This window comes from Pipistrellus kuhlii, unplaced genomic scaffold, assembly GCF_014108245.1.
Source record: "Pipistrellus kuhlii isolate mPipKuh1 unplaced genomic scaffold, mPipKuh1.p scaffold_m20_p_8, whole genome shotgun sequence".
Lineage (NCBI taxonomy): Eukaryota > Metazoa > Chordata > Mammalia > Chiroptera > Vespertilionidae > Pipistrellus > Pipistrellus kuhlii.
In genome coordinates, this window is record NW_023425584.1 from 37,844,991 (window position 1) to 37,872,115 (window position 27,125).

The 27,125-nt window shown below is 37.6% G+C and overlaps 1 protein-coding gene across 3 annotated transcripts; it reads right to left on the bottom strand.

The window, feature by feature from the left end:
* Positions 1 to 26,869, bottom strand: MFSD8 (major facilitator superfamily domain containing 8). 3 transcript variants are annotated; one of them, XM_036424523.2, is made up of 12 exons: positions 26,733 to 26,854; positions 23,305 to 23,396; positions 21,040 to 21,083; positions 14,304 to 14,544; positions 12,739 to 12,852; positions 10,231 to 10,375; positions 9,230 to 9,285; positions 7,937 to 8,045; positions 5,492 to 5,626; positions 2,163 to 2,266; positions 1,829 to 2,073; positions 1 to 597 (listed from the first exon to the last, which is right to left on the bottom strand). In XM_036424523.2, exons 1-12 carry the CDS (start codon positions 26,795 to 26,797, stop codon positions 391 to 393), a joined length of 1,557 nt encoding a protein of 518 aa, XP_036280416.2. In that variant the 5' UTR covers positions 26,798 to 26,854; the 3' UTR covers positions 1 to 390. The 3 variants fall into 3 exon arrangements, with proteins under 3 accessions (XP_036280416.2, XP_045432510.1, XP_045432511.1); XM_045576554.1 differs by lacking the exon at positions 23,305 to 23,396 and having other exon boundaries at positions 26,733 to 26,869; XM_045576555.1 differs by lacking the exons at positions 14,304 to 14,544; positions 21,040 to 21,083.
* Positions 26,870 to 27,125: the final 256 nt, after the last annotated feature.

A 27,125-nucleotide genomic window follows, 5' to 3' on the forward strand; every position in this document is an offset into this window, starting at 1 on the left:
TAATTTAAGAGTCATTTATTTCATAAGGGAACTTTCTATAGTAATAGAAAAAATTTTAAATAAATAAAAGTAGGTATCTATAATTTGGTCAAGATACCTACTATTTAGGTAAACCATTGCTATAATTTCATTCTGTTATACGGGATTCTTCCAGAACTTAACTGTGGTTTCACTGCATAGATATTCTCTTACTATTTTAAGTAATACCTCTGCATTTTGGGGAACAAAACATCTTAATATTCACAGTTACTCATAGAATTCCATGTTATTCAATATATTCTCTTGCTTTTCAAGAGTCACTTTTGGAAACTGACTCATAGCAACTGTCTGGCAGAGCCTTAGTAACGGAAGTCCACACAGCAAGTACTGTGCATCCCAGTGTTAGCTACGTTACTCTTGAATCGTTCCATTCCTTATAGAAAAAGCAATGAGTCTTTTGTAAACCACTCCCAGGAGTGTGATGCTGAGCAGAACTATTCCACACACAAGGCCGAATGCCCACCGTGGGCCCCAGGAAGTGTACACTTGGCTGATGTACACAGGTCCAAGAATCCGTGCTGCACTTCCAGAAGCTGTTAACCAGCCCATGTACACACCCTGTGAGGTGGGGATGGGGAGAAGCAGATTGAAATTCAGGTTTAGTTATTTTTAAAAAAGAATGATGCTGCTATCACAAAACAGTGGGAAACTTACAAGAATCACTTTCTCCATCTTTGATTAATGAATTACATATAAAATGTGTTTTTATAAATACAGCAAATAATGAACAGTAAACTTACTTGATAGAGTCAGCTTAGGAAAAATAAAAGTAGTATTAAAGAACAAATATCTGCTGAGGCCCTGGGAACAATAGAATTTACTAATTTACCTTTTAAGACTTTTATTTTGTACTTGTTATCTCCCACACACTGTGTTAGGTGCTTATATTTTCCAATGTTCACAAATGCTTATTACTGGTGTCCCTACATATGTGGAAGTTGAAGCTCAGAAAATTCAAGTAACTCTAACAAGAGCTTTGAAGTCAGGTGTGCCTAACTCCACTGTACCACCTTCCACTGCACCACGTCACTCCTTCAATTACTGTGCAGGGCAGCATTACCTTTAATAGTCTCACACTGAAAACCTAACTGTCCACGTATTTCACTCATATGTGCGACATATGATCAACATAATCTGATGAATAAAAATAGATCCAAAGACAAATGGCAGGGGAGGTGGGAAGGTTAGAGAGCAACCAAAGGACTTCTATGCATGCATATTAGCATAACTGATAGACACAGACACTGGATCAGTGGGGACTTGCCATTCCCACAGCCTGATCGATGCTTCTCTGTGTCTGGATCTGTTTTTGTTTGTCAGTTTATGTTGTTTATATTCCACAAATGAGTGAGATTATGTGATATTTATCTTTCTCTGACTGTACACTTTTAAGGCAACTATGTTTTCATCTTTTAGTAATTGGACCTAAGACTAAATGCAATTAAGCCTGGAGTCAAATTTGCCTATCAATTTTGGTTTCCCAACTGTTGCCTAGTTTAAGAATGAGTTTCAGAACTTTATGCTCCAGATAATTTTTTTTCTATGAAAATTATTTGAGCTTATAATCTTTGAGTTCAAGAGAGCTTTGCATTTTTAGAGTGCTTTTTGTTCAGTTTCAACACACAAGTCCTGTAAGTACTTTTTAAAAATTGTGCTTTTATAAATTCAAAATGCTGAATATGATTTTAAAAAATCCCCTGTATCAGCTTGTGTGAAAATAGAGAATGGTAGCACAGAATGTTAGTGAAGCATATTTCACATAACTGCTATGCCAGGGTAACTAACTCACCTGAGGTTTTGGTCCCAAAATTTTTGAATAAATTGTATATGCCATAACATTGCTGCATGGATAGCCTATTCCAATTAACACAACTGATGTGATGAACTGAGATAGATGGATCATGGGGGTATAAAGGCACCAGGCTTGTATAATTGGGCAACCAGTTGGTCCTTCTCTCAGATCTCTTGGAGACTGCCAAAGAGTAATAATAATTTCTCCAAATGTGGTATTAGGAATTGTATGATTATGTAAATCTGTAAAAACAAAATTAGTACAGTGCATGACTTATTACTAGATTAATAACAGAGACAATGTAACATTATAGAATTATGTATGGCTATACCTTGCCACTGTATCTTGGGAAACTGATTTCCCCAAGGTAACAAGATAAAGAAGCCAATCCATGTGATGACAAATCCTCCCAGCAGAACAGGACGCTCACCAATCCTGTTAGAGATCAGAAACATTATTACTTTTATCATTTTAAAAACTATAAATAAAGTATTTTCATGCTTTTAGTGATATATCAATTAATATGAATGCTAAATATAATTTCCCAGTAAGAAAAACCAGGACTCTTCTAAAAACTGGCTTATTTCAGGTTTGAGACAGACAATGTATAAACTGAGCCTGGACATCATCTAGTCATTCCAGAGTGCAGAAAAGCTACCAGTGACTACTAGGAATGATAAAAGGACTCGGAGCCAATTGGAAGAAGCTGGCCCAATACATGACAATGTGAACACCAAAATGAATAGTAATGATAATGAACTGAAACACATAAAAATGTTATAATCTATGAATTCATATTATATTAAAACTAGAGCTCTAATGCACGAAATTCATGCAAGGGGCTTGGCCCTTGCAGCCCAGGCTGCCTTGTGGCCCCGCGGCCTGCCCACTGGTCATTCTGGAAGGTCGTTCCACTATCTGGTCTAATTACCATATTAGCTCTTTATCATATAGGATACTCTTGGTCACTTTTAGGGGATATTATCAAACCAATTTTTATTTTAAAAGTCAGTTAATAAAATAAAAGCAAAGAATCACCCTGTCTTTCCTATACACACTATACCTCAGAATACCCAAATAGTTGGCGACAGGAAGTTTCTCTCGAAAATATTCCAGCAAATAAATAAATAAATGATAGAATCAAAAAAGCATTTTGCAATTATCTATTCATGAATTAATGAATCTAGGGAATGTCAATGACCTCTTACATAATAAAAAGATAAATAAAACATTTTTCCTGATGTAAGTTTATAACAACACCTATAAATTATTCTTGCCAAAAAAATTAAACTCAAATCTCATTAAATTTCCAGATCTAAGTATCAAATATTTTTTTATTTAGGAAAGATCATAATTAGTTTTGTTTTTCAATGAGATATGTACACAACTAGTAAGTTCAGTGCAGCAAAAAATCTTTCGCTGCCTTTCTAAGTATCAATTTTTGAGAAATAGAGACAGGAAGATGTTTTTTTAATAAAAAAAACACCACGGATTCAATCAGTGAGATACAAAATATGGGAAACTATAGGTCAAAGGGTGTGTTGTTCTTTTTTGATACTTTATTGTTGACAGTATTACACATGTCCCCCTCTTTTCCTCATTGACCCTCTCCAGCCCACCTCCGTCCCCCACCCCAGGCCCTCACCACTCCACTGTTTGCATCCAAGGGCAAATAGTTTCTTCAATTTGTAAAGGAAAAAGAGTGAAGTGGAAAAGATCAGATTAAAAGAGAAGGCACTTGAGAGCCTTAATCAAGTGATTAAGAACAAAACAAAGAATAAACAAACAGAATGGAAACAGTAGAGAAAACTTGAATACTGCCTGGATATTTAATTTAGAAATCACTTAACATTTTTAGATGTGATGATGTAATTAACTTTTAGAGATACATACTGAAATATTTATGGCAGACATGAAATAACGTCTGGGGTTGACTTCAAAAGAATCAGGTGTAGGAGGTAGGGAATGTGGAGGTATAGATGAATCAAGAGTATGCAAATGTTTATCATTATTGAAGCTGGGTAATGGTTATTAGAGATTCAGTACATGATGCTCTCTGCACCTTTGTATATATTAGAAATTCTCCACAATAAAAAGTGAAATATACAAACAAGATCAAAGGCTTCTTAAACCCAAACTCTTCCCATCTCTCTTAGAATGTCTCCAAGGATTCACATTTTTCCAACCTGACCTACTTAGTCCTCTCATTCTGCTCTGGCCAAACTGGCGTTTCTGCATGTTCCTCAAACATGCAAAGCTCAGTCTAATGTGGGAGGAGAGTTCCAAGCCACTTCAAGGCTGCTGTGACTTCACTCAGGTGTCTGATGGATGTGACTTCCTCAAGTGTGCCTTAAGCACTCTATCAAAATAGCACTTCCCTTCTCTCCCTACCAGCTCCTGCCCCTCTATTCTCTTCCTCTGTTCAGCTCTTCTTCATAGTACTTATCACTACCTGACCTCACCTTTGCATTGGCTTTCTCTCCAATAGAATTCACCCTTGCATTTGGTTTTTCCCTAATAGAATTCAAGCTCTTTGAATGTATGGAATTGGACAATCAGCCTGAATGACTATTAGCAGCTCACCTCTACTTATGTAGCAAGATATAATACATTTATTATTAATTAACTTGGAATATGAATTTGTCATCTATCTACATCTTGGCCCTCTACTGGGCTCTGTAAGAATCTTCATTGGTATTCCGTAACACCTAACCATACATACTAACTCAATATTTGCTCACTGGTTTTAGAACTTTGAGTTCTAAAGTATTAGCATATTTTAGGAATAATTAAGTTATTAGATCTGTATAACTTCATCTACTAATATCCCACCTCAGACTGTAAGAATGAATTTAATTTTATGCAAGCATTTGCCCCAAAGTGTGTTTGTCACAGTTGTCCTTTTACAAAATGCTTTTTTAAGAAAGTGTTTTGCCAAAACCGGTTTGGCTCAATGGATAGAGCGTTGGCTTGGGGACTGAAGGGACCCGGGTTTGATTCTGGTCAAGGGCATGTACCTTGGTTGCGGGCATATCCCTCGGAGGGGTTGTGCAAGAGGCAGCTGATGTTTGTTTCTCTTTCATCGATGTTTCTAACTATCTCTCTCCCTTCCTCTCTGTACAAAATTAATAAAATATATATTTTTTAAAAATTGTTAAAAAAAAAAAGTGTTCTGTGGTCAAAGTTACAAATAATTTTCAGAAATGCTACATGCTGTATTTGTCATGATGGTGATATAGTATGTATACACTGGAGATTTAGAGTAAATAAGTTTGATAATTTTAACCAGAATTTTCCAGATTTGACCACTGAATCTTTTTGTTGTGTAACATATATATCCAGGCAGCAGAACAATGTTCTATAAAATACACTTTTAGAAATACTGTAAGTAAAATATAATAAACAGATGCTACATTAGAAGGCAATTATTCACTTTGTAAATATATTGCTCTACTAAAGAATATGCCATATGGTTTAGAAATATCATGCTCCCTTAATAAGCTTTACATCTATTTTCAAATGTTTAAAGACTAAAACTACCACACAAAAAGAGAAAAGCTTTCAATTGTTTTACTTAACACATCCATTTACATTGTTAACAGTTTCATGTTTCACTTTTAAAACATAGATTTGGAACAAAACCAAAGACATATTACTTACAATTTGGCAAGTGATTTAATCCCTATGAAAACAAGAACAGCCTCAATTCCAAGAGCAGCAAGTATTATTCCATCATACAATACAGCTTGTACTGCAGTCCAGGCATACATATCCATTGTTAATGGAGTTAGGATGCTGAGAAAAACAAAAAAGAAAGTATTCTCACTTTATTTAAATCACAGTCATTGTTAAAGCTGATATAGAAACTTTAATAATGCTCTTGACACATTTAAGAATTTGTATCCCTTTTAACAATAACACCAGATCTAAAAAAACAAAAATTTTAACACACCTTTAGCAGTTTTTTATTTGATTGGTTATAGAGAGAAGAAAGAAGAGAGAGAGGGAGAGGAAACATGAATTTGGTGTTCCACTTATTCATGCATTCATTGGTTGATTCTTGTATGTGCCCTGATCAGAGATCGAACCTGCAACTTTGCAGTATTTGGACAATGCTCTAACCGACTGAGCTACCCAGCCAGTGCATTTTTAGCACATTTCGGTGTTATATTCACAAGCTACTAAGTTTGAGTGTTTGTGTTCTTATTTTTTAACATTTAATTATAAAGTAATATATGCACATTGTTAAGTTTGAAAAACAGGAAAATAAAACAAAGAAACCAAAATTCCTATCATTCTAATAAAACTAAATAAGCATGGTTATGTTTTGGGTAAAATCAGTCTCTTTTCAATTAAAAAATGTCACATTAGATTATTAGAACATTCTGGAATTTCTTTTCCTTGGTCTCTTTCATTCCTATCACTGAATGTGTATATTTTCGCCCTACCTCTCTCTGAATATCTCTCTCCCTATTATAACCATCTCCTTCCTTCCCAATCTTCTTTTCCTATTTCCTATCTCCTTTTGTTAACTAGTTACAAAATGGAATTGAAATATATTTAAAATATTCATTATTTTGCCCTGGCTTGTTTGGCTCAGTGGATAGAGCATTGGCCTGCGAACTGAAAGGTCCCGGGTTCCAGTCTGGTCAAGGGCACATGCCAGGGTTGCGGGCTTGATCCCCAGTAGGGGGCATGTAGGACGCAGCCAATCAATCTCTCTCATTATTGATGTTTCTATCTTTCCCTCCCTTTCTTTCTGAAATCAATAAAAGAAAAAGAAATTTTAAGTTCATTCTTTTTTTAAAAACATAAAAAACTAAAAAGCAAAATTAACAACAGAATATTACCATTTTTAAAATTTTAAAATCATATGAGCTGATATGGAACATAGTTTGGTGGTTTCACAATTACCATATGACCCAGCAGTTCCACTTCTGGATATATACCCAAAAGAACTAAAAGCAGGAACTCAAATAGATATTTGTACACCAGTGTTCATCACAGCATTATTCACAAGAGGCAATAGGTGGAAATAATACAAATGTCCATAGACAGATGAATGGATAAACAAAACTGGTATACATATAATGGAATATTATTCAGCCATAAAAAGGTATGCAATTCTGACACATGCTAAAACATGGATGAACTTTGAAAACATCATGCTAAATGAAATAAGACACTAAAAGACAAATGTACCATTCTACTTATATGAGGTACCTGAGAGAAAGTAGAATAAAGGTTACCAAGGGCTGGGTGACGGGGAGTAGAGACATTGTTTAATGGGTGCAAAGATTCTGTTTGGAATCATAAAAAGGTTTGGGAAATGGATAGTACATTCATATAACATTGTGAATGGACTTACTGCCACTGAACAGTACAATAAAAAATAGTTAAGCCCAGCTGGTATGGCTCAGTGGTTGAGTGTCAACCAGCAAGTCATGGTTCAATTTCCATTCAGGGCACATGACACTGTTACAGGTTTGATCCCCAGTAGGGGTGTGAAGGAGGCAGCCAATCAATGATCTCTCCCATCATTAATGTTTCTCTCTCCCTTCCTCTCTCTGAAAGTAATAAAAACATATTTATAAAAATAGTTAAAATAGTTTGTTTGTTTTTATCCTCACCCAAAAATATGTTGTTGTTTTTTTCATTGATTTTACGGTCTAGATGGTATGCTCAGTGGATAGAGCATCAGCCTGCGGAGTGAAGGGTCCCAGATTTAACTCCTGGCCAAGGGCACATACTTTGGTTGTAGGCTCCAGCCCTGGTCAGAGCACATGCAGGAGGCAACCATTCCATGTTTCTCTCACATCAATATTTCTCTCTGTATCCCCCTCTCCCACTCTCTCTAAAAATCAATGAAAAAATATTCTTGGATGAGGATTAACAAAAAAAATTATTTTAGGAAGGAGGGAGAGACAGAGGTAGGTACTAAGATTACAGACAAAATTAACCAAATTTAAATTAAATATCAAACGCTTTTTACATCATGACAAGAAAAATGTCATACATAAAGTTGAGAACAACTATATGCCTGATTAATATTGAATTAAATACAACTTGTTTACATAATCTAATGTAGAGGAAGACAAAACTTACGTTTCAAAAAGGGCAAAGATAAATAGGATCACAAAAAACAGAACATTGGTAGTCACTACAGCCACTTGATCAATATTTATCTGGGGAATCTGAATATCATCTCTTCTTACTGAAGTGAACAGGAGAAAAATTATATTATTTACAGGTGTTAGCAAATTCTATGACTAAACATTTAAAATCATTTTTAGGCTTCAAAATAATTTAGAAGTAATAATGTATATACTAGCAATGATATTTAAAACTCAAATAACTTTTCTTCCCAGGAAATATACTTCAATTCTGTTATCTATAGGAGATATTCTATTTGGTGTCTCTCAATTCAGAGGAGGCATGTATTTTACAGAATTCTATAAAATGATATTTCACTAAATACATGTTCTTTAAATTTCAGTTGCAGGGTTTTTTGTTTTCCCCCCCCTATCTTACCTTAATCTTAAATTACGAGAATTTCATGAAGACCTGAAATAGTTTATTAAATCAGTTCTCATTTCTATGATTCACTTCAATGAACATATATTTTATTTTTAATTTCAATCATATGTGAAATTAGTATTAGTAAATATCCTCATGTTATTACCATTCAAGTCCTTAAGTTATTTATATTTTTGCAAAGAAATAATTTAGGAGGGCAAGTGAGTGTACTGTCTTATCTTGAACCACTATAGTTAAGCAATCAGTACAAACTATTCCTGATATACTTGAGAAGTGTGAAGCTATATAGATCTTAGATACATCTGTCATGCTATTTTACTCAGAATAAATCCGGTAAGTAATACAAGAATGTGTTCATTTATGCTGTATAATTGTGTATATAGCAACAGCAGGGAACAGGCAGTGACTTTCCTAAAGCACAGTAAGTTTCTATAATTTTTCCATAATGGTACCTGCCTTTACATCTTAGGATTTCTGAGAAGGAATTCCTTCTCCAATTTCAAATGAGATTTGGAAATAGTCTGCTATACTTGGGTACAATTAAGAAAGTACCTTGGATATCAACATAGGGTCATGACCTCCCTTTCTAAACACAGAAATCTATAAAATTAGCTCTCTGAAACCAAGACAAAGTGATTTTTAGCAATGGTTTTAACCTTACCAATCATGAACACCAAATAACTGATATTTGTATGTCTTTTTTTTTTTTTTTAAACAACTTAGGTAACTTTCAACTTGGAAGATCTTTTCTAAGTCACTCCTTTTCTTGTCCTCAGAAGCAAAATACAAGTAAATACCAAAGAAATCATTAGAAACACTTTGTTAATTTTATAGTAATTTAGTTAAACAGCTTAATAATACCTTCTTCATTATTAATACTTGTACACTGTCGTCCTGTGTCATCCACACGATGCTCTCTTAAAAAGAAAAACATAAATATCATACCCATGAAATGGCTTAGTGTAATAGAAAAATGGGTTAAATTTTTACTAGCCTTCTATTTTTTCACATTCTGATCTAACTTTTTATATTGGCTTCTGAGCTATGAAATTATTAGCAATGAGAGATAACAAATAACATTTTAAAGAAACAAGTCATAATTCTTATTATGCTTATAAGATGGGGGAAAAACAACCACCAAATTCATCCAAAAGCATATGTGATCTACCTTAATCAGTATTTGAAGTTCTACAGTGGTTTTTAAACGTTATAAATGTTTTTGGACTCTTGGTTAAAGTATTCCAAAGAAATATAAACTAACCAAATTTTTATAGCTTTATAAATTTTTTTCTAATATATAAAAGATACATTTGAAGTAACGTTTGTATTTAAAGTTGATACTAATCATTAATTCACTTACAATATTGCTTTCATGCCATTTTCCTACTTAGAAAACTAAAATTATTAAATCAAGACCAAACCTTGCCCTGATCGGTTTGGCTCAGTGGATAGAGCATAAACCTGCGGACTGAAGGGTCCCCGGTTCAATTCCGGTCAAAGGCATGTACTTTGGTTGCGGGCACATCCCCAGTGGGGGTGTGCAGGAGGCAGCTTATCAATGTTTCTCTCTCATCGATGTTTCTGGCTCTCTATCTCTCTCCCTTCCTCTCTGTAAAAAAAATCAATAAAATATATTAAAAAAAAAAAAAGACCAGACCTTAACTTCTCAAAGACATTATAATCTGTTCTCATTTATCAAACTGTCTATTATTTTAGTTCTGAGTAAGTACATTAGCAAATCAGAAAATAACACAACTATAGACATGAAGTAACAAATAAAGACTTTTTAGGAATAATTATCCTCCAACAATGATAATGCTTATTTAATTAAAAAAGTAGTTTTATCATTTCTGTCTAATTACCTTAATATAACAATGATCAGAATAATATTTAAAAATCCAAGAAAGGCGCCAAGTAAAGCTGGTGCTGTATACATGTTTATCTGAAGCTGTATAGTCTCCCATGTCACGCCCTTTTCTCCAAGGATTGCAAAACAGGTCTGAAAAACTTATTAAAGTAAAACAACACAGATTTTTAAAGTTGTGAAAGACGTATACCACGAAATTAAAAGTAACATGGAATCATTTATCTACATCATGCCTCTGGACAGACAGAAAAAAAACTAGTTCTGGGTGAGGGGGACAGAAAAATTCACTCTTTTCTATATAAAACACATATACAGTACATACACCATATACAGTATGTCTGTGGTATTAAAATTTCATGGGATAGAATGGTTAGGGAAAAAATGTCTAAAAAAAAACTCCTTAGGGAGTCAATAATGAAAAAAAGATTGGAAAAAAGAAAAAAAGATTGAGAAACACTGATCTGCATAAATTTACAAAGGACTATATCTCAAGAAGTTACTTCAGTAATTTCACTTATTTAAAATCTCTATAAGAAATATATACCATGTTTCCCAGAAAATAAGACATCCTCCGAAGATAAGACCTACTTACAGGTTTCCTTCTGAGTGAAATATAAGGCATCCCCCCGAAAATAAAGCCCCCCTAGGCTAAACATGAGAGATTTGGTCCACTGATTCTGAAAGAAATGGAGTCACAAGAAATTCACCAGGAAATTCAGGAATTGGATTGTTATGATGATGTTCCAGAAGCTGATGACATGATTGTCATTGAATAAATGAGTAAATTCTTGATACTGTAGGATTCACAGCTTGTCTGGTTTGTGTTGACAACTACGGTACTACCGTACCGTATACAGGTAATAAATTTTCTTTATTTTCATTTAACAATAAATGTGTACCATATTCTTCTTCATGGAAAAATAAGACATCCCCTGAAAATAAGACCTAGCGCATCTTTGGGAGCAAAAATTAATATAAGACACTGTCTTATTTTCGGGGAAACAGGGAACTTCTTCCATAAATGGATTATATGTTTAGTAAACCTCGTGTCACACTTCAAGTAAATAGTTTAAAATATTACTGTGTATATATTTAAATTACATACATTTAATATTTTAAATCTAGTTTTATGGCAGATATTTAGATTGGGAGAATACTGATTTGCTCTCCTGATTTATATCTGGCTCTTCCAAAAAATATACATGTACTTCTGTGGTGAGGATTAAGTAAGATACTGCAGCACTTAGAACAGTATCTAGTACATACTCAGTAAATGTTAGTGCTTGTTGATGTAGTTATTATTAGGAAAGTTATCTAAACTTTTCAGGCCTACATTTACTATCTATAAAGAATGTTTAAGTGAAATAGTCTTTAAAATATTTAAGTGGTCAAAATATTTACTGAGAACCTGTGTACACCAGATACTGTGTGAGACACTGAGGGTCAAGTAAGATGCAGAGTATTTTATATTATGGCAGTAGATCCAATTCTACATTTGTAAAATACTGTATAAAAATATAAGTAAAATATTACATATTTTACATCAGCATGCTAAAATGAAATATTAAATATTGATGAATGTTGAATTAGATTCTAATCTGTTGAGCGTTTTCTTGGTTAATTAGCAGTAATGGAAACTGAAGTGAGGGTGGCATCTTGAAGTAAACTGGGTTTAATTCAAACTGCTGATATCCATAGCTTCAATTTTTCAATGCATGAGTCAATTATATGGTTTCAATGTTATTCTAGGCATAAAAATGACTGATTTCTGAACTCAGCAAAAAATACTTGTCCTTGGAGAAGTCTTAAATATCGTTACAATTTTTTTTATACACAGCTAAGGATAGAAGCTTTGGAAGAGAAAGATAATATTAAGTCTTTTTAAATTCTTTCATTTTTTTCATCCTCAGAAAAGTCTTAAAGTATGGACAAAGGGCAAAAGGATAAAGAACTCCTATAATTTTCCTTAAATCATTCAGTCAAAAAAAATTTTGTTTCTAGTTGGGAAAAGAAAGCAAACTCTTGCAGATAGTTCAAGCTAAATGATTATTATTATTTATAATATTATAATTAATTATTTAAATGATTTATTTCACAGAAGATATATTTCAGAGTCAGATAGAATTAGATTTGAACCTCAGATTTCCCATTTATAATCTAGCTGACCTTGGATCATTTGCTTAGATTCTAGGCCTTGGTGCCGTTATCTGTAAAAAGGGACTAACTAATAACACTTAGACAGCAGGAGTTAACATATATATAGGGTGGGCAAAGTAGGTTTACAGTTGTTCCTATAGAAAATAACATAATAAATAAGAAATTTTCACATAAAACTGTGGACCTACTTTTGCCCCATCCTGTAAAGAGTCTAATCTCACTGCTGCATCCAAAAATATCTGTTTCACTTCAACTATGAGGTTTTCTATTCGGATTTCATTTAACATTTGAACTCAGAAATTCTGCCCAATTCAAATGTAAATAGTTACAAGTGAAAAACACCTACCTGGACCTAGAATAAAACCTAATGCTTGAAATGCACTTGTATTTGCCATGGCACTTGTTCTTTCGTGGAGGCAAGTAGCACCGGCAATGTATGCTCTAATAACTGCCACATTCCCTAAGAAAAGACAAAATTAAAGAAAATATCCTTCAGTTTATAAAAGTTCAACTTAAGTTGGCATTATGCAGAGGAAATATTAATCCATAGTATAGTCACTGCTTCCTCTTTATTATCATACGAGGCGTGTTTATTGAGGAAATGCATTAATAGAAAATATTACTTTTAGTAAAATGAAAACACAGTTAAATATTTGAATTAATAAAAAATGGCATTAGCCCTAGCCGGTTTGGCTCATTCATCTGCAGACTGAAGTGTCATAGGTTTGATTCTGGTCAAGGGCACATGCCTGGGTTGTGGGCTTGATCTCCAGTAGGGGGCGTGCAGGAGGCAGGCGGTCAATGATTCTCTCTCATCACTGATGTTTCTCTCTCTCCCTCTCCCTTCCTCTCTGAAATCAATAAAAACATATATTTTAAAAACTGGCATTATAGGAATGACGAACTATTTTTTCATCATTAAGTACTGAGAAAGCACTGAGTACCAGTAAGTGGCATATTACTCATTGCTATAATTTTTTTTTCATTGCTATAAGTATTTTTAAAAGCAAGATGTCACAAACTTCATGCTTACACTAGTAATAAAAGAAACAGAAAAAAAAATCCACTAACAATTCAAAAATTTATTGAGCAATTACTGTGTACAAGAGACTTTGCTAGGGACCAGGCCACAAAATATTTTTTTTTTAGTCAAATTGTCTCTCATTACAAAAAAAGTTTACTGCCTGGTTGGTGATATAAAATAAAAACAGCCCAAAACAGTATATAAGAAAGGAGCAGGGCCCTAACTGGTTTGGCTCACTGGATAGGGCATCAGCCTGTGGATTGAAGGGTCCTAGGTTTGATTCCAGACAAGGGGACATGCCTGGATTACAGGCTCTCTCCCCAGTAGAGAGCATGCAGGAGACAGTAGATCAATGATTCTCTCTCATAATTGAATTTCTCTCTCTCGCTCCCTTCCTGAAATCAATAAAAGGATATTTAAAAAAGAAAGGGACAGGGTAGCCTAAGAAAATTCCTGGAAAATAAAACTTGAGTTAAATCTTGAAGGATGAATGATGGGAACAGAAGAAATAAGTAATAGGAACATCATGAGCAGGAGCTAAACAATAGAAAGGTATCTGTTTGGCTCAGTGGTGGAGCGTCGGTCTGCGGACTGAGGGGTCCCGGGTTCGATTCCGGCCAAGGGCATGTACATTGGTTGTGGGCACATCCCCGGTGGGGTGTGTGCAGGAGGCAGCTGGTCGATGTTTCTCTCTCATCGACATTTCTGGCTCTCTCTCTCTCTCTCCCTTCTTCTCTGTAAAGAATCAATAAAATATATTTTTTTTAAAAAAGAAAGATATCTGTTTGCAATCACATATTTATATGTTGAACATTGGATATGAGATTAAGTGAGACAGTTTGTGAATCTGACACAACAGAACATACACATATATACATGTATATTACCTGCTCCAAATCCCACCAATCCACGAGCCACCAACATGTAGTATTTATTATGAGAAGCTGGGACGTGCACATACGCATAGAGGCAGTTGGCTGCCACCGAAATGAAGAGGGAGATAATGAGAGGTTCCTTTCTTGGTCTATAATTAGACCACCAACCAAACATAGGTGAAGCTACCATTTGGCCAAGACTAAATGAAGCAATAACCCAGCCCAAAAACCTTGTATCAGCGGTGTGGTCAATCTGCAGGAAAAAAAGTACAATGCTTTAAGAATTACCATCCAAGGAAAGTTAAATTTAAAACATAAATACATTTTTATGACATGAAATATATTTTTAAATATATTTTTATTGATTTCAGAGAGGAAAGGAGAGGGAGAGATAGAAACATCAATGATGAGAGAAAATCATTGATTGGCTGTCTCCTGCATGCTCCCTACTGGGAATTGAGCCCACAACCTGAACATGTACCCTTGACCGGAATTGAACCCGGCCCTTCAGTGCACAGGCCAATGCTCTATCCACTGAGCCAAACCAGTTAGGGCTAATATTTATTATTTTAAAAAATAAAAACAATTCTAACTAATGTAAGTTTTGTAATACCATTGTTTACAGTAAGTGATTCAGATTTCTGACATTACAGTGAAATGTACTGAATTCACTATACATCAGGAAAAATGCTTGAGAAGCTTCACATTTTGGAATGATTATGAAGAGTTGGTTCAGCCTGGCCAGCGTGGCTCAGTGGTGGAGCATGGACCTATGAACCAGGAGGTCATAGTTTGATTCCCAGTCAGCACACATGCCCGGAGTTGCAGGCTCAATCCCCAGGAGGGGATGTGCAGGAGGCAGCCAATCAATGATTCTCTCTCATCACTGATGTTTCTATTTATCTCTCCCTCTTCCTTTTTCTCTGAAATCAATTTTAAAAATATTGAGCCCTGGCTGTTTTGGCTCAGTGGATAGAGCATCAGCCTGGGGACCAAAGGGTTCCAGGTTCGATTCTGGTCAAGGGCATGTACCTTGGTTGCGGGCCATCCCTAGTGGGGGGTGTGCAGGAGGCAGCTAGTCGACGTTTCTAGCTCTCTCTCTATACCTCTCCCTTCATCTCTGTAAAAAAAAAAAATCAATAAAATATATATTTTTAAAAAATCTTGTTAAGCCCAGCTGATGTTTACTCAATAGCTGAGCACAGAACTATGAACCAGGAGGATCAATTCCAGGTCAGGACTCATGTCCTGGTTTCAGGCTTAGTCCCCACGAGAGCAACGTGCAGGAGGCAGCTGATTAATTTTTCTCTCTAATCATTGATGTTTCTATCTTTCCCTTCCTCTCTCTGAAATCAATAAAAACTTACCTTAAAAAGTATTTTTTAAAATATAATCACATTAACATTAAAATAATAACATGACATTCTTTAATTCTTAGGAAGTAAAAATAATTATTTAAACATATTATTCTATAAACTAAACAGCCATTAGCACTGTAAATCTTTTTTCCAAAGGGGCACAATAGTCACATGCTTATGAGACAATAAAAACACAAAAACTGAAAGATAATTCTCATTAAACCTATTACTAATTCTTCCTTTGAACAAAAACAATTCAAGAGGGTTTATATATCATGATGAATGTTCAGGGGAGAACCAAATGATTAAAATTCACAAAATGCAATACTTTCAGAAAAAAGAAATTTTCAGCTTACAAAAATATATGTTAGGCTATATAATAATTTGAAAAAATAACCATTAAATTTTAGGAAATAAGTTTTAATGTATAGGTTAAGTGGTAGAACAACAGAAAAACCATGGCCTTTTCTAAAGTTATTTTTAAATAACAGTGAAAATACTGAGGTACATTTTGAGGGAATTAGAAATAACAGTAACTGAGTATAATGATTCATAATATTTTAAAGGTCTAGCCTTTAAAATATTTTTCAGTTCACTAGACAGGTAAGTTTTTTTCAATTACAGTTTACATTCAATATTATTTTGTATTGGTTTCAGGTGTTCAGAACAGCAGTTAGATAATCATATACTTTGCAAAGTGATCCCCCCAATATTTCAAGTACCCACCTGGCACCATGCATAATTATTACAATACTAGAGGCCCAGGGCATGAAATTTCTGCACTCAGGGGGGTTCCTCAGCCTGACCTGCACCCTCTAGCAATCCAGGAGCCCTCAGAGATGTCTAGCTGACAGCCATCAGGTGGACATTCTTAGTGCTGCCATGGAGCTAGGAGAGGGTCTGTGTTGAACTGCCCCCTGCTGGTCAGTGAATGTCATAGCGATCAGTTATTTCGCCATTCTGTCGACTTGCATATTAGGCTTTTATTATATAGGACTAGTGCACAAAAATGTGTGTACTAGGAGAGTAGGAGGGGGAAGGTCCCTCCCTCAGCCTGGCCTGTGCTCTCTCACAGTCTGGGAGCCCTTGGGGGATGTCCTACAGATGGCTTAGGCCTGCTTCCTGCGATTTAAGCTGCAGTCTGGCCTCCCTGTGCAGGAGGCAACCAGCTGATCAGAAAGGTGCTGTTCCCATCATCTTGTCACTGCTGTGGCTGCATTGCAGCTGCAGCAGCTTTGTCTGGATGTCCAGAAGGACGCTCAACTGTCTGGTCTAATTAGCATATATGCTTTTATTATTACAGATTATTGACTATATTCCCTATACCATACTGTACATCCCCATGATTGTTTTTTGGAACTACGTCTCTGTATTTCTTAATCCCTTCACCTTTTGTACCCAGTCCCCCAAATCTCTGCCCCTCTAGCAACCACAAAAATCTCGTTTTAGGCACCATGGTTTTTATTTTCTATCTGTATTACCTTTAGTTCCTTTTCCTCTCTCTCTTACAATATAAAATAACTTCATGCCATATAAATTTTAAAACTAATTTTCCATACAACAATGAAAACTCCATTTTAATATTAAATGTGTAGTGATTTAAAAGCAAAAGATACAAATGTTTTCTCAGAATATCAATGGCTCATAAGCAAATATCTATTTCATGGACAGAAGTGAGCTGACTCTTTAGGATAGCTCTAACAATATTAACAATATTTGCTGGTGACTACTGGAAATTTTTATTTTAACTGCATACTATTCTTTACATTGACTGGAATATGCTAGAATTATAATATCGATAGGAAAGTAACAACAGAAGGTGTTACTTCAGTAATTGAACTATCACCTGTGTTCATGTGCGTTTTCTCTTACAATAACAGAGTCTTATTTTTGGTCACCTCTGATGATCTCCATTATACTGTTTTCAGGAAAAAACCTAACTCACAAGCTGGCCACTGTCTGCCTAACTTCTTCTCTCTGCACAATTTGAACTTCTAGCCAAGTAGAACTGTTTGAAGTTTCCAAAATGAGCAAACGTTTTCTGCCTCTAGGCACCTGTTCTTCTACTGCCCCTTCCACCAGCAATATCTTCCCAACATCCTACTTCCTGGCCCCCACCTTGCCTTCAGGAGACCAAATTCCTCAGGACTTTAAAACTTGTCTTCTAGGATCTCTACTTCGGATTAGCAACATCCCCCTACCACCCATGTCTGTCTATCTGTGTCTGTGTGCGTGTATGTCTAAAAGTCACTTCTTTCTCCCACACCTACACACATTTACTTTTAGACCTTTACCTACTTATTTTGTATTGTTATTATGTATTGTTATTATTTGTAAACATGTTCGGTTTGGCATACTTCATTGAAAATTGGATCTATATCTCCTCTTAAAAACAAAAACAAAAAAATAAACTTTTGGTCCTAGCCAGTTTGGTTCAGTAGATAAAGCATTGGCCTGCGAACTGCAGGGTCCCAGGTCTGATTCCGGTCAAGGGCACATGCCTGACCTGTGGGCCTGATCCCCAGTAGAGAGCATGCAGGAGGCAGTTGATCAATGACTCTCTCATCATTGATATTTCTCTCTTTCTCTCTCCCTCTCCCTCCTCTGAAATCAATAAAAATATTTTTAATTAAATTAATAAAATAAAGTTTCATAATACTATATTTCAAATCATTCTTCTCTAAACATGTTAATAAATTGACAGACTCAAACTTCTAGAAATCTTCATGTTTTGCTATGGGAGCTGAGATATGAATAGAGGTATTCCAAGCCTTAACTATCCTATCTAATAAATATGCTAATTGATCCTCATGCCATTGCAAAGATGGTGGCACCCACAGCCAATAAAGAGGGAATATGCTAATACACTGCCATGCCCTCAAAGATGGCAGCTCTCACAGCCACAAGATGGAGGTACCCAGTCCCCTTAGCCCCTCAGCTACCCAGGGCTGGCCCAAGGTGCAGGCAAGCCTCAGATGGTGGCTTCCCAGCCACCCAGGGATGCCCAAAAATCAGGTAACCAGGTTCGGCTGAGGCTTGCGCTGCCAGCAGTGGCAACAGCAGAAGTGTGATGGAGACATTGCCTCCCACCCCTGAGGGCTCCTGGACTGTGATAGGAAACAGGCTGGGCTGAGGGACCCTCCTCCAGTGCATGAATTTTCATGCACCAGGCCACTAGTTTACTTATAAATGAATAGAAGCCTGTTGCATGAAGAGATTCGTGCAATAGGCCTTCCTTCCCTTGGCTTCCAGCACCAGTTTTCCTCCAGCACCCAGGAACCAGGCCTTTGCTCTGGCTGGAGTCTGCTGTCTTCGTCTTTGTTGCAGACTCCAGTCTGCAGTCTTTGTCTTCGCTGCACTGCAGTGCCAATCCTATAGATCCCTTCGCCCCCTGCCCTCCCTCTCATAACAAGTGTCCTACCCCATCTGGCCACTCCACACCTGGGGCAGCTGGGTGGCAGCCATCTTTGTCCTAATTTGCATATTCCCTCCTGATTGGCTGGTGGGCATAGTGGAGTGATGGTCAATTTGCATTTTTCTCTTTTATTAGTGTAGATTGCTTATTTATCCAATTAACAGTACTGTAATTAAGAGTCAGATTTTGGTTTCAGATAGGGTTGGCTCTGCCATTTTCTAGTTATGTGACCTGGGGCGAGCTATCTAACTTTTCTGAGTCTACGTTTCTTCATCTGTCAAACAGGTGTGATAATATCCACATTACAAAGTTGTTATGAAGATCAAAAGATGATGTAAGTGAAAGATTTAATACTGTCAAGGTGCATATGAACTCTCAATATGACGAAATAACTTGAGAAATTTAAGTTTTCTGGTGAAAATATTATATTCGTATTGCTAAAGAACCAATTATAAGTTCATGAAATCAATACATTTACCTTTGAAGAGTTTTCAAATATCTGGGGGAAGGTGTGAAAATTCAACATATTGGGCTGAGTAGACCTAATTATTGCAAATACCTTCTCTTGAGAATTTTGAGGTTAATTAGACTAAAAACAGGGACCTTACAAATCAACAGTTGTGATGCATGGATATTTAGCAAAGATACTGCTGCAGTATTATTAAATACTGTTTCAATTCCAATAATTCTGCCAGTGGGAAAAGAATTTTTACTGTCATGGATATAATTTAAAAAAAAAATTAATTTATTGACTTGAGAGAGAGAGAGACATCCTTTTGTTGTTCCACTTATGTATGCACTCATTGGTTAACTCTTGTACGTGTCCTGACTGGGCATCGAATCCCCAACCTTGGTGTATTGGGATGATGCTCTAACCAAACTGAGCCCCCCTACCAGTGCTCATACGTAATAATTTCATGTAATATAATTTAAAAATTAATTTACAAAATAGCAATGCAAATGTGGCACTAAATCTAGTTTATTTTTGTTTTTATTAGGGAGGTGGTTTTGATAAAGGTAAAAGTGGCTAAAAAGTAGATGACCATACCTATACATTTGCCTGGGACTGATCAGGTATAATCCTATTTTCCTGGTATAACACTCCTTTCACTTCAAGTGTTCTGGTTTGCACAATAAAGCATATGATCACATAACTTATAATCTTCTATTGAATTATTATCTTGAATTTTTCTAGTGAAGGTTAAATCATAGCCCTAGCCAGTTTGATTCAGTGGGAAGTGTTAGTGTGCGGACTGAAGGGTACAAGGTTTGATTCTGGTCAAGGGCATATGGCCAGATTTTGGGCTCGGTCCCCAGTAGGGGGCCAGGCGATCAATGATTCTCTCTCATCATTGATGTTTCTTTCTCCCTTTTCCTTTCTCTCTGAAATCAATAATGATATAATAAAAATTAAAAATAGATTGCCCTAACTAGTTTGGCTTAATGGATAGAGCATCAGCCTGTGGACTCAAGGGTCCCAGTTCGATTCCAATCAAGAGCATGTGCCTTGGTTGTGGGCACATTCCTAGTAGGGCGTGTGCAGGATGCAGCTGACTAATGGATGTTTCTCTCATCGATGTTTCTAACTTTCTATCCCTTTCCCTTCTGTAAAATATCAGTAAAATATATATATTTTTAAAATTAAATCATAGAATATCAAAGAGACTCCAGAAAACACTTAACTACATAAAAGTTAATACTATTAAAGCTACTTAAGAGAAGAATAGCCAAAACTGGTTTGGCTCAGTGGATAGAGCGTCGGTCTGCGGACTGAAAGGTCCCAGGTTCGATTCCGGTCAAGGGCATGTACCTTGGTTGTGGGCACATCCCCAGTGGGAGGCGTGCAGGAGGCAGCTGGTCAATGTTTCTCTCTCATCGATGTTTCTGGCTCTCTTTCCCTCTCTCTTCCTCTCTGGAAAAAATCAATAAAATATATACTAAAAAAAAAAAAAGAAGAAGAATAAAGTGTACAAACCTTTTGGAGATAGGGCCATATTGACATTATCACAATAGAAAATCCTGTAAAGAGGTAAACTGTTATTTATATTTATAATAATTCCATCACTGTAAATACCATTTTTTGATTCTAGCATGGATTTTAAAATTCTGAATTTAAAATTTATGCACCCAAATGTCTACTTTATCAAACAATGTGGTTTTAGGCTTAAAAGAATATATAAGTATAGTCCTTGACCATAATCCTATCTAATAAAAGAGTAAATGCAAATTGACCATTACACCAAGAGACAAGATGGCTGTCCCCATGTGGACACAAAATGGACACCACAAGATGGCCTGCAGGGGAGGGCAGTTGTGGGAAGTTAATGGTGACTAAGCCAGCAGAGGAGGGCAGTTGGGGGAGATCAGGCTAGCAAGGGAGGGCAGTTGGGAAAGGGACCAGGCCTGCAGGTGAGGGCAATTTGGGGGGCCAGGCTTGCAGGGGAGCAGTTGGGGGCGCGGGAGACAGGCCTGTAGGAGAGGGCAGTTTTGGGCAACCAGGCCTGCTGGGGAGGGCAATTTGGGGGGATAGGCCTGCAGGGGAGGGCAGTTGCGGGGGGAGAGGGTCAAGGCCTGCAGGGGAGGACAGCTGGGGGGGAACCCAAGCCTGCAGGGGTGGGCAGTTGGTGGGGACCAGGCCAGCAGAGGAAGGCAATTGGGAGACAGCAGTCCTGGATTGTGAGAGGGATGTCCAATCACTAGTCAGACATCCCTCAAGAGGTCCCAGATTGGAAAAGGTGCAGTCTGGGTTGAGGGACACCCATGCCCCCTTGCACAAATTTCTTGTACCAGGCCTCTAGTTAATATAATAAAAGTCAATTGCCTATTTTCCCTTCCAAGCCTTTACTATAAATGGTAATTACTAAAAGCTTTGTTAAAGTGTTTACAGCAGAAATTAATGGAGGAAAGGCCACTTGGTTATAGAGGAAGAGCTAGAGTCCTAATCTGTGTTGTTTGGGAGAGATTAATTAACTACAGGGATGTTTAGGAATAAATGAAAGGCAGTAGTTATAAAGAACCAGGACACTGCCTTGGCTGGTGTGGTTCAGTTGGTTGGGCATTGCCCTCATACACCAAAAGGTGGCTGATTTGGATTCCAGGTCAGGGAGGTTTCAGGCTCAATCTCCTGTAGGGGATATGCACGAGGCAGTCCATCAGTGTTTCTTTCCCTTCTCTCTCTGTCTCTCTCTCTCTCCTTTCGTTAATCCTCACTCAAGAATATTTTCCCATTAATTTTTAGAGAAAGTGGAAGGGAGGGAGAGGAACAGAGAGAAACATCAATATGATATTGGTTGCCTCCCACATGAGCCCACCTCCAACCGAGATATGTGCCCTTGATGGGAATCAAACCTGGGACCCTTCACTCTTCAGCTAACACTATGCACTGAGCCAAACTGGCTCCTCTCTCTCTAAAAATTAATTTAAAAATCTCAAAAAAAGACCCCACAAAAAAAGGATACTTAAGAGAAAAGTCATTATTTCTGTCATTGACTGAGATGTAATGATAAACTCCAGTGCTAGTTGTCAATTTTAAATGGTAGGCACATGCAATCAAAATTCTATAAAGTTTTTTTAAAGAAATTTTATTAAGATATAATTCACATATCATACAATTTACACACTTAAAAAATACAATTCAGTGGTTTTTAGTATATCAAATATTTGAAACTATCATCAAAGTCAATTTTAGAATATTTTAATAACCTAAAAAAAGAAACCTGGGCCCTTTAACCATATGTTGCTACAGTCCAGAATAGTCACATTCATAGAAACTGGAAATAGAATGGTGGTCCCTAGAGATTGGGAGGATGTGGAATAAGGAGTTGTTAACTGGGTAGAGTTTCAGTTTTGCAAAGTGAAAAACTAGGTATTGGTTATATAGCCATGTAGATACACTTAACACCTCTGATCAAGATGGTAAAGTTGAAGTTATGCAGTTTTACCTCAATAAAAATAATTTTTAAAAAATTAAATATTAAAATACTAGAGGCCAGGTGCATGAAATTCATGCATGGGTAGGATCCATAGAGCTGGACACCAATCAGGGCCAATCTGCAGGGCAACCAGGGGCCCCCCCGCTAGCACCCACCTTGGCTTGGGGGCAGCTCCTGCATTGAGCATCTGCCCCTATTGGTCAGTGCATGTTATAGCAACCAGTTGTTTGGTCAATTTGCACATTAGGCTTTTATTATATAGGGTACCTTATATAAATTTCTAAAATTATGTGATTTCTAGTACTTACCTACACTGCTGAGAAACATAGTAAGATACAGAATCCTAATAGATCTCCATCGGCTCTTATAATGCTCCTCAGTTTCTATAATTTCCCAATCTCTAGGTGTAAGGAAGAAAAACGTAGTACTAAGTTATCTCATTAAATGCAAACCTTTCTGTGCCAGACTTTTATTTGCTATAGTCTAAAATCATAGAAATTATATCAGAGGTATAATTTACTAATATTGATTTTTCTGTACTAATTCATCTATGAATAAGCATTATTCCTTTGGCTTTCCATGGGTTGTATTTATGCATTATTTTACAATTTTATTATTCCAGAGTGCTGAAACTTGTTAAACTGACCAAATGAATAAAGTTTATAAAAATAAATAAACTAGCTTCAACAATTAGGTCTCCCACAGGTGGGATATACAACTACTAAATATTTTAAGATAATTACTGTCATCATTATGACATGCTCTACTTGATGACAGTAAATTAACTTTGCTGCAGGAAGCTATTCTGGCTGGGTCAAATTAATGTAGACATGACACCAAGAAGGTTTGATGCGACCTAACACATTCCTACCCTGAGACCTCCTAGAACACTTGCCTTTCCTCTAACACACATGTGTCAAACACAAGGCCTGCGGGCCAAATCCGTCCCACCAGGCCTTGCAATGTGGCCCGCACCGCGATGTCATCACTGCACTCCGCTGCGTTTCCATCACAATGACAGTTTATGACTGTTCAGTAAACCATTCGGCCCGCGATTTAGGCTGGATTTTATATTTTGGCCCCTTCTCTGATTGAGTTCGACACCCCTACTCTAACACATGGACTAGAGAGACTGGTTGTTCGTTCATATAGGCTTGTGATCTGGACTAAAGGCCAAGTATATTAAAAAAGACAAGTATATTGATCAGGCATCCTACCTCTGTCAGGTGATATTCATGAGAGTATGTACCCATTACATTTTCACACATGCATAAAGAGTTTAATTTACTTTGAGAATTATGTTTTCAAAGAGTTAAGACAAGCAAAACAGACAAAATAATTTCTGATGGCTGTTCTCTCCACTTGGTAACCACTTGAGGTTTTTGAGCATCGCTTCCTGCTTGAACTCTGGATTCTAGAAGGAACTCCCGCCTGTGACTGGGCGAGCAATGGCTTCACCAGCAGAGCTTAACTGCCCCTCCACAAGGTCCTCTTCTCAGCTGTCCAATGAAGAAGGCTCAGGAAACCTTTCTCCCCAGCAGGACACAGAAGAATATGTACTGACGAGGAGTTATGGCCTGGTCTACAGGAGGAGACATGGAGTGAAGACAATGGCAAGTCTTAAAAAAGACCTCAAAGGCCTGTTTCCAACATGGCTGAGGAGAACGAATGAGGCCATTCAAAACCGCAAGAAGAACAAGCATGAGCCAATAATTGATTGTGACTGTAGTGATTGCCAATCAGATCCAGGTCCTTCTGGTATTATTAAGGATTATGAAGCGGTTTTGGCTGGCTTGCCTCAGTGGCAAGAGTGTCAGCCTGAGGACTGATGGGTCTGGGTTCAATTCCAGTCAAGGGCACGTGCTCAAGTGGGGAGCATTTGGAAGCAGCTGATCAATAATTCTATCTCATTGTTGATGTGTTTATCTCTCTCCCTCTCCCTGCCTCTGAAATCAATAATGTAAGTATATAAAACAAAACTCACACCTTAAAAAAAAGAATTATGACATGGCATATTCTTTTACTCATTTGAGTTGTAACACATTTTTTTGAGGCACTCTTTCAATGTTTAGTAGCAAATGTGTGTATAGGGCATCATTAATAAACTTGAAGCATATCTGAGAATATTAAAATAATAATAATAATAATAATAATAATTTCTGATGTTCCAGGACTATTTTCTAAAATAGATTTCAGACTCACATTAGTCTTAAAAAAAGAAACTTTATTTTTCAACTGTGATGTGACTGGGAGTGGTAGAGAAGGAGGGAAGAGGAGAGATATTAGATCTACTGTGCCAGGTATATTAAATCAGCTCCTGATACAACATATGCGTATGAAGTGCTTAACACCACACATGCCATTGCATAAATAGGAGAAATCTTTAGGCCTTACTCAAACTTCTATGTTCTAACTACACACAATTCTATTGACCTTATATATGGTTTATGAACCAGCACCAAAGTAGGAGTCCCAAAATAAAGTTGGGAGAAGTTGCTGACAGCAACAAAAACAGGTTTGCTAACAGGTAACAAATACATGATGAGGAATAGTCTGTGAAGAACAGAATAGGCAAAACACTAAAAAAAGACATGAAACTTTTAAGTACAGCAGTGTATAATAAATCAGAATAGGCCGAAACCGGTTTGGCTCAGTGGTAGAGCGTCGGTCTGAGGACTGAAAGATCCCAGGTTCGATTCCAGTCAAGGGCATGTACATTGGTTGCGGGCACATCCTCAGTAGGGGGTGTGCAAGAGGCAGCTGGTCGATGTTTCTCTCTCATCGACATTTCTAGCTCTCTATCTCTCTCCCTTCCTTTCTGTAAAAAAATCAATATAATATATTAACATAAATAATCAGAATAGGAGCAGTAGTCCAAAATGTCTCAATAGGCCAAGAACATCACTCCATGACAACATTTCAACACTGATATGACTGTAATCTCAAGATAAAATTACAATTCATGTATTGTTTAGTAAATCAGAGATCAGAGAAAGACATTTTCCAAAGAGTTTCAGACTGGTTAAAATAAGGTTTGGTGCTTTAAGAAGCACAAATGAGCAAAAATTAACGTAGACAGCTTTAACTGTGTATCAGTTTATCTGATTTTAACTATTATTTCAAATATAAAATACTTAACTCCGTTTTCCTAAAGGCAAAAAATACATAACTGGACAGTGAGAGATAAACTAACAATTCCACAAAGTAGGAGCAAAATAACCTTAGAATTAAGGGTCAAAGTACACTTCATCTCCTAAATGCTAAAAAATAAAAAGTAAGTCTTTATATACGGTATTTGGCATAGGACAACGGTGAACCCATTTCAGACGGGTTCACTTGCTCGCAAAGAATCCAGCAATTAGGTCCATGCTAAGGGCACTGTGTGTTCAAATGACAATGCGAACCATCATCTCGGGATCCTTGTGGAAATGTGTGCAGGGCTGAGCTCTGTAAAAGGCCAAGAGCCGAATGACGGACGGAGGCTGCACCCGCGGAGTGCCGTGCGAAGGCCCTGTGACTTTGACACCTTCACCGGGGCCCGCGGGCCCACGCGCGGACGCACGCCCCCCTCCGCGGCGGCGGCGGCGGCGGGGGATCATCTTCCGGTCACGAGTCACCTGCCGCCATGGGCCCCACCCCCCTCCCCACGCCTCCGCCCTCTTCTGCCCGGTCTGGTGAAAGGGACCAGGCCCAACAGCGCAGGAAGGTGAGGGATCCTTCCCCCACATCCGCTCACCTGCTTCCGGGTGTGCGGTCGCCTAAGAGCGGCTCCTGCTCAGCCTGGGTGCCCGGGCCCTCCATAGCTACCGCGCTCGCTAGGAGGTGAGAGAGGCTAACTCTCGCGACACCTCCGGCGCCTTCCCCCTCCTGCCCTGATGCGGGGCAACCCAGTCCAGCGAGTGCGCGTGCGCGCCCGGAAGCCATCCGTTGGCGGAGCGCCCCGGGAGTTTAGATCACGCGGGACTCGGGGCGGGGCGACGGGAGCAGCCAGGGGCGGGGCCCTGCGTCCCGGGCCTCCGCGGCGGGTCTGCGCCTCTCGGGTTCCGCCACCGCCACCGCCACCGCCACCGCGTGGGGAGGCCAGCCGAGGCGAGGGCTGGGCGTGTCCAAAAGGCCACCCCGCCCCGCT

Excerpts from the sequence above, each read along its gene's own strand:
- MFSD8 (XM_036424523.2), bottom strand. The coding sequence starts at position 26,797 with ATGGAGGGCCCGGGCACCCAGGCTGAGCAGGAGCCGCTCTTAGGCGAC. Across the intron at positions 21,084-23,304 it reads TATGTTTCTCAGCAGTGTAG|GATTTTCTATTGTGATAATG; the intron begins GTAAGTACTAGA and ends ACCTCTTTACAG. Across the intron at positions 2,074-2,162 it reads TCCCAAGATACAGTGGCAAG|ATTTACATAATCATACAATT; the intron begins GTATAGCCATAC and ends TTGTTTTTACAG.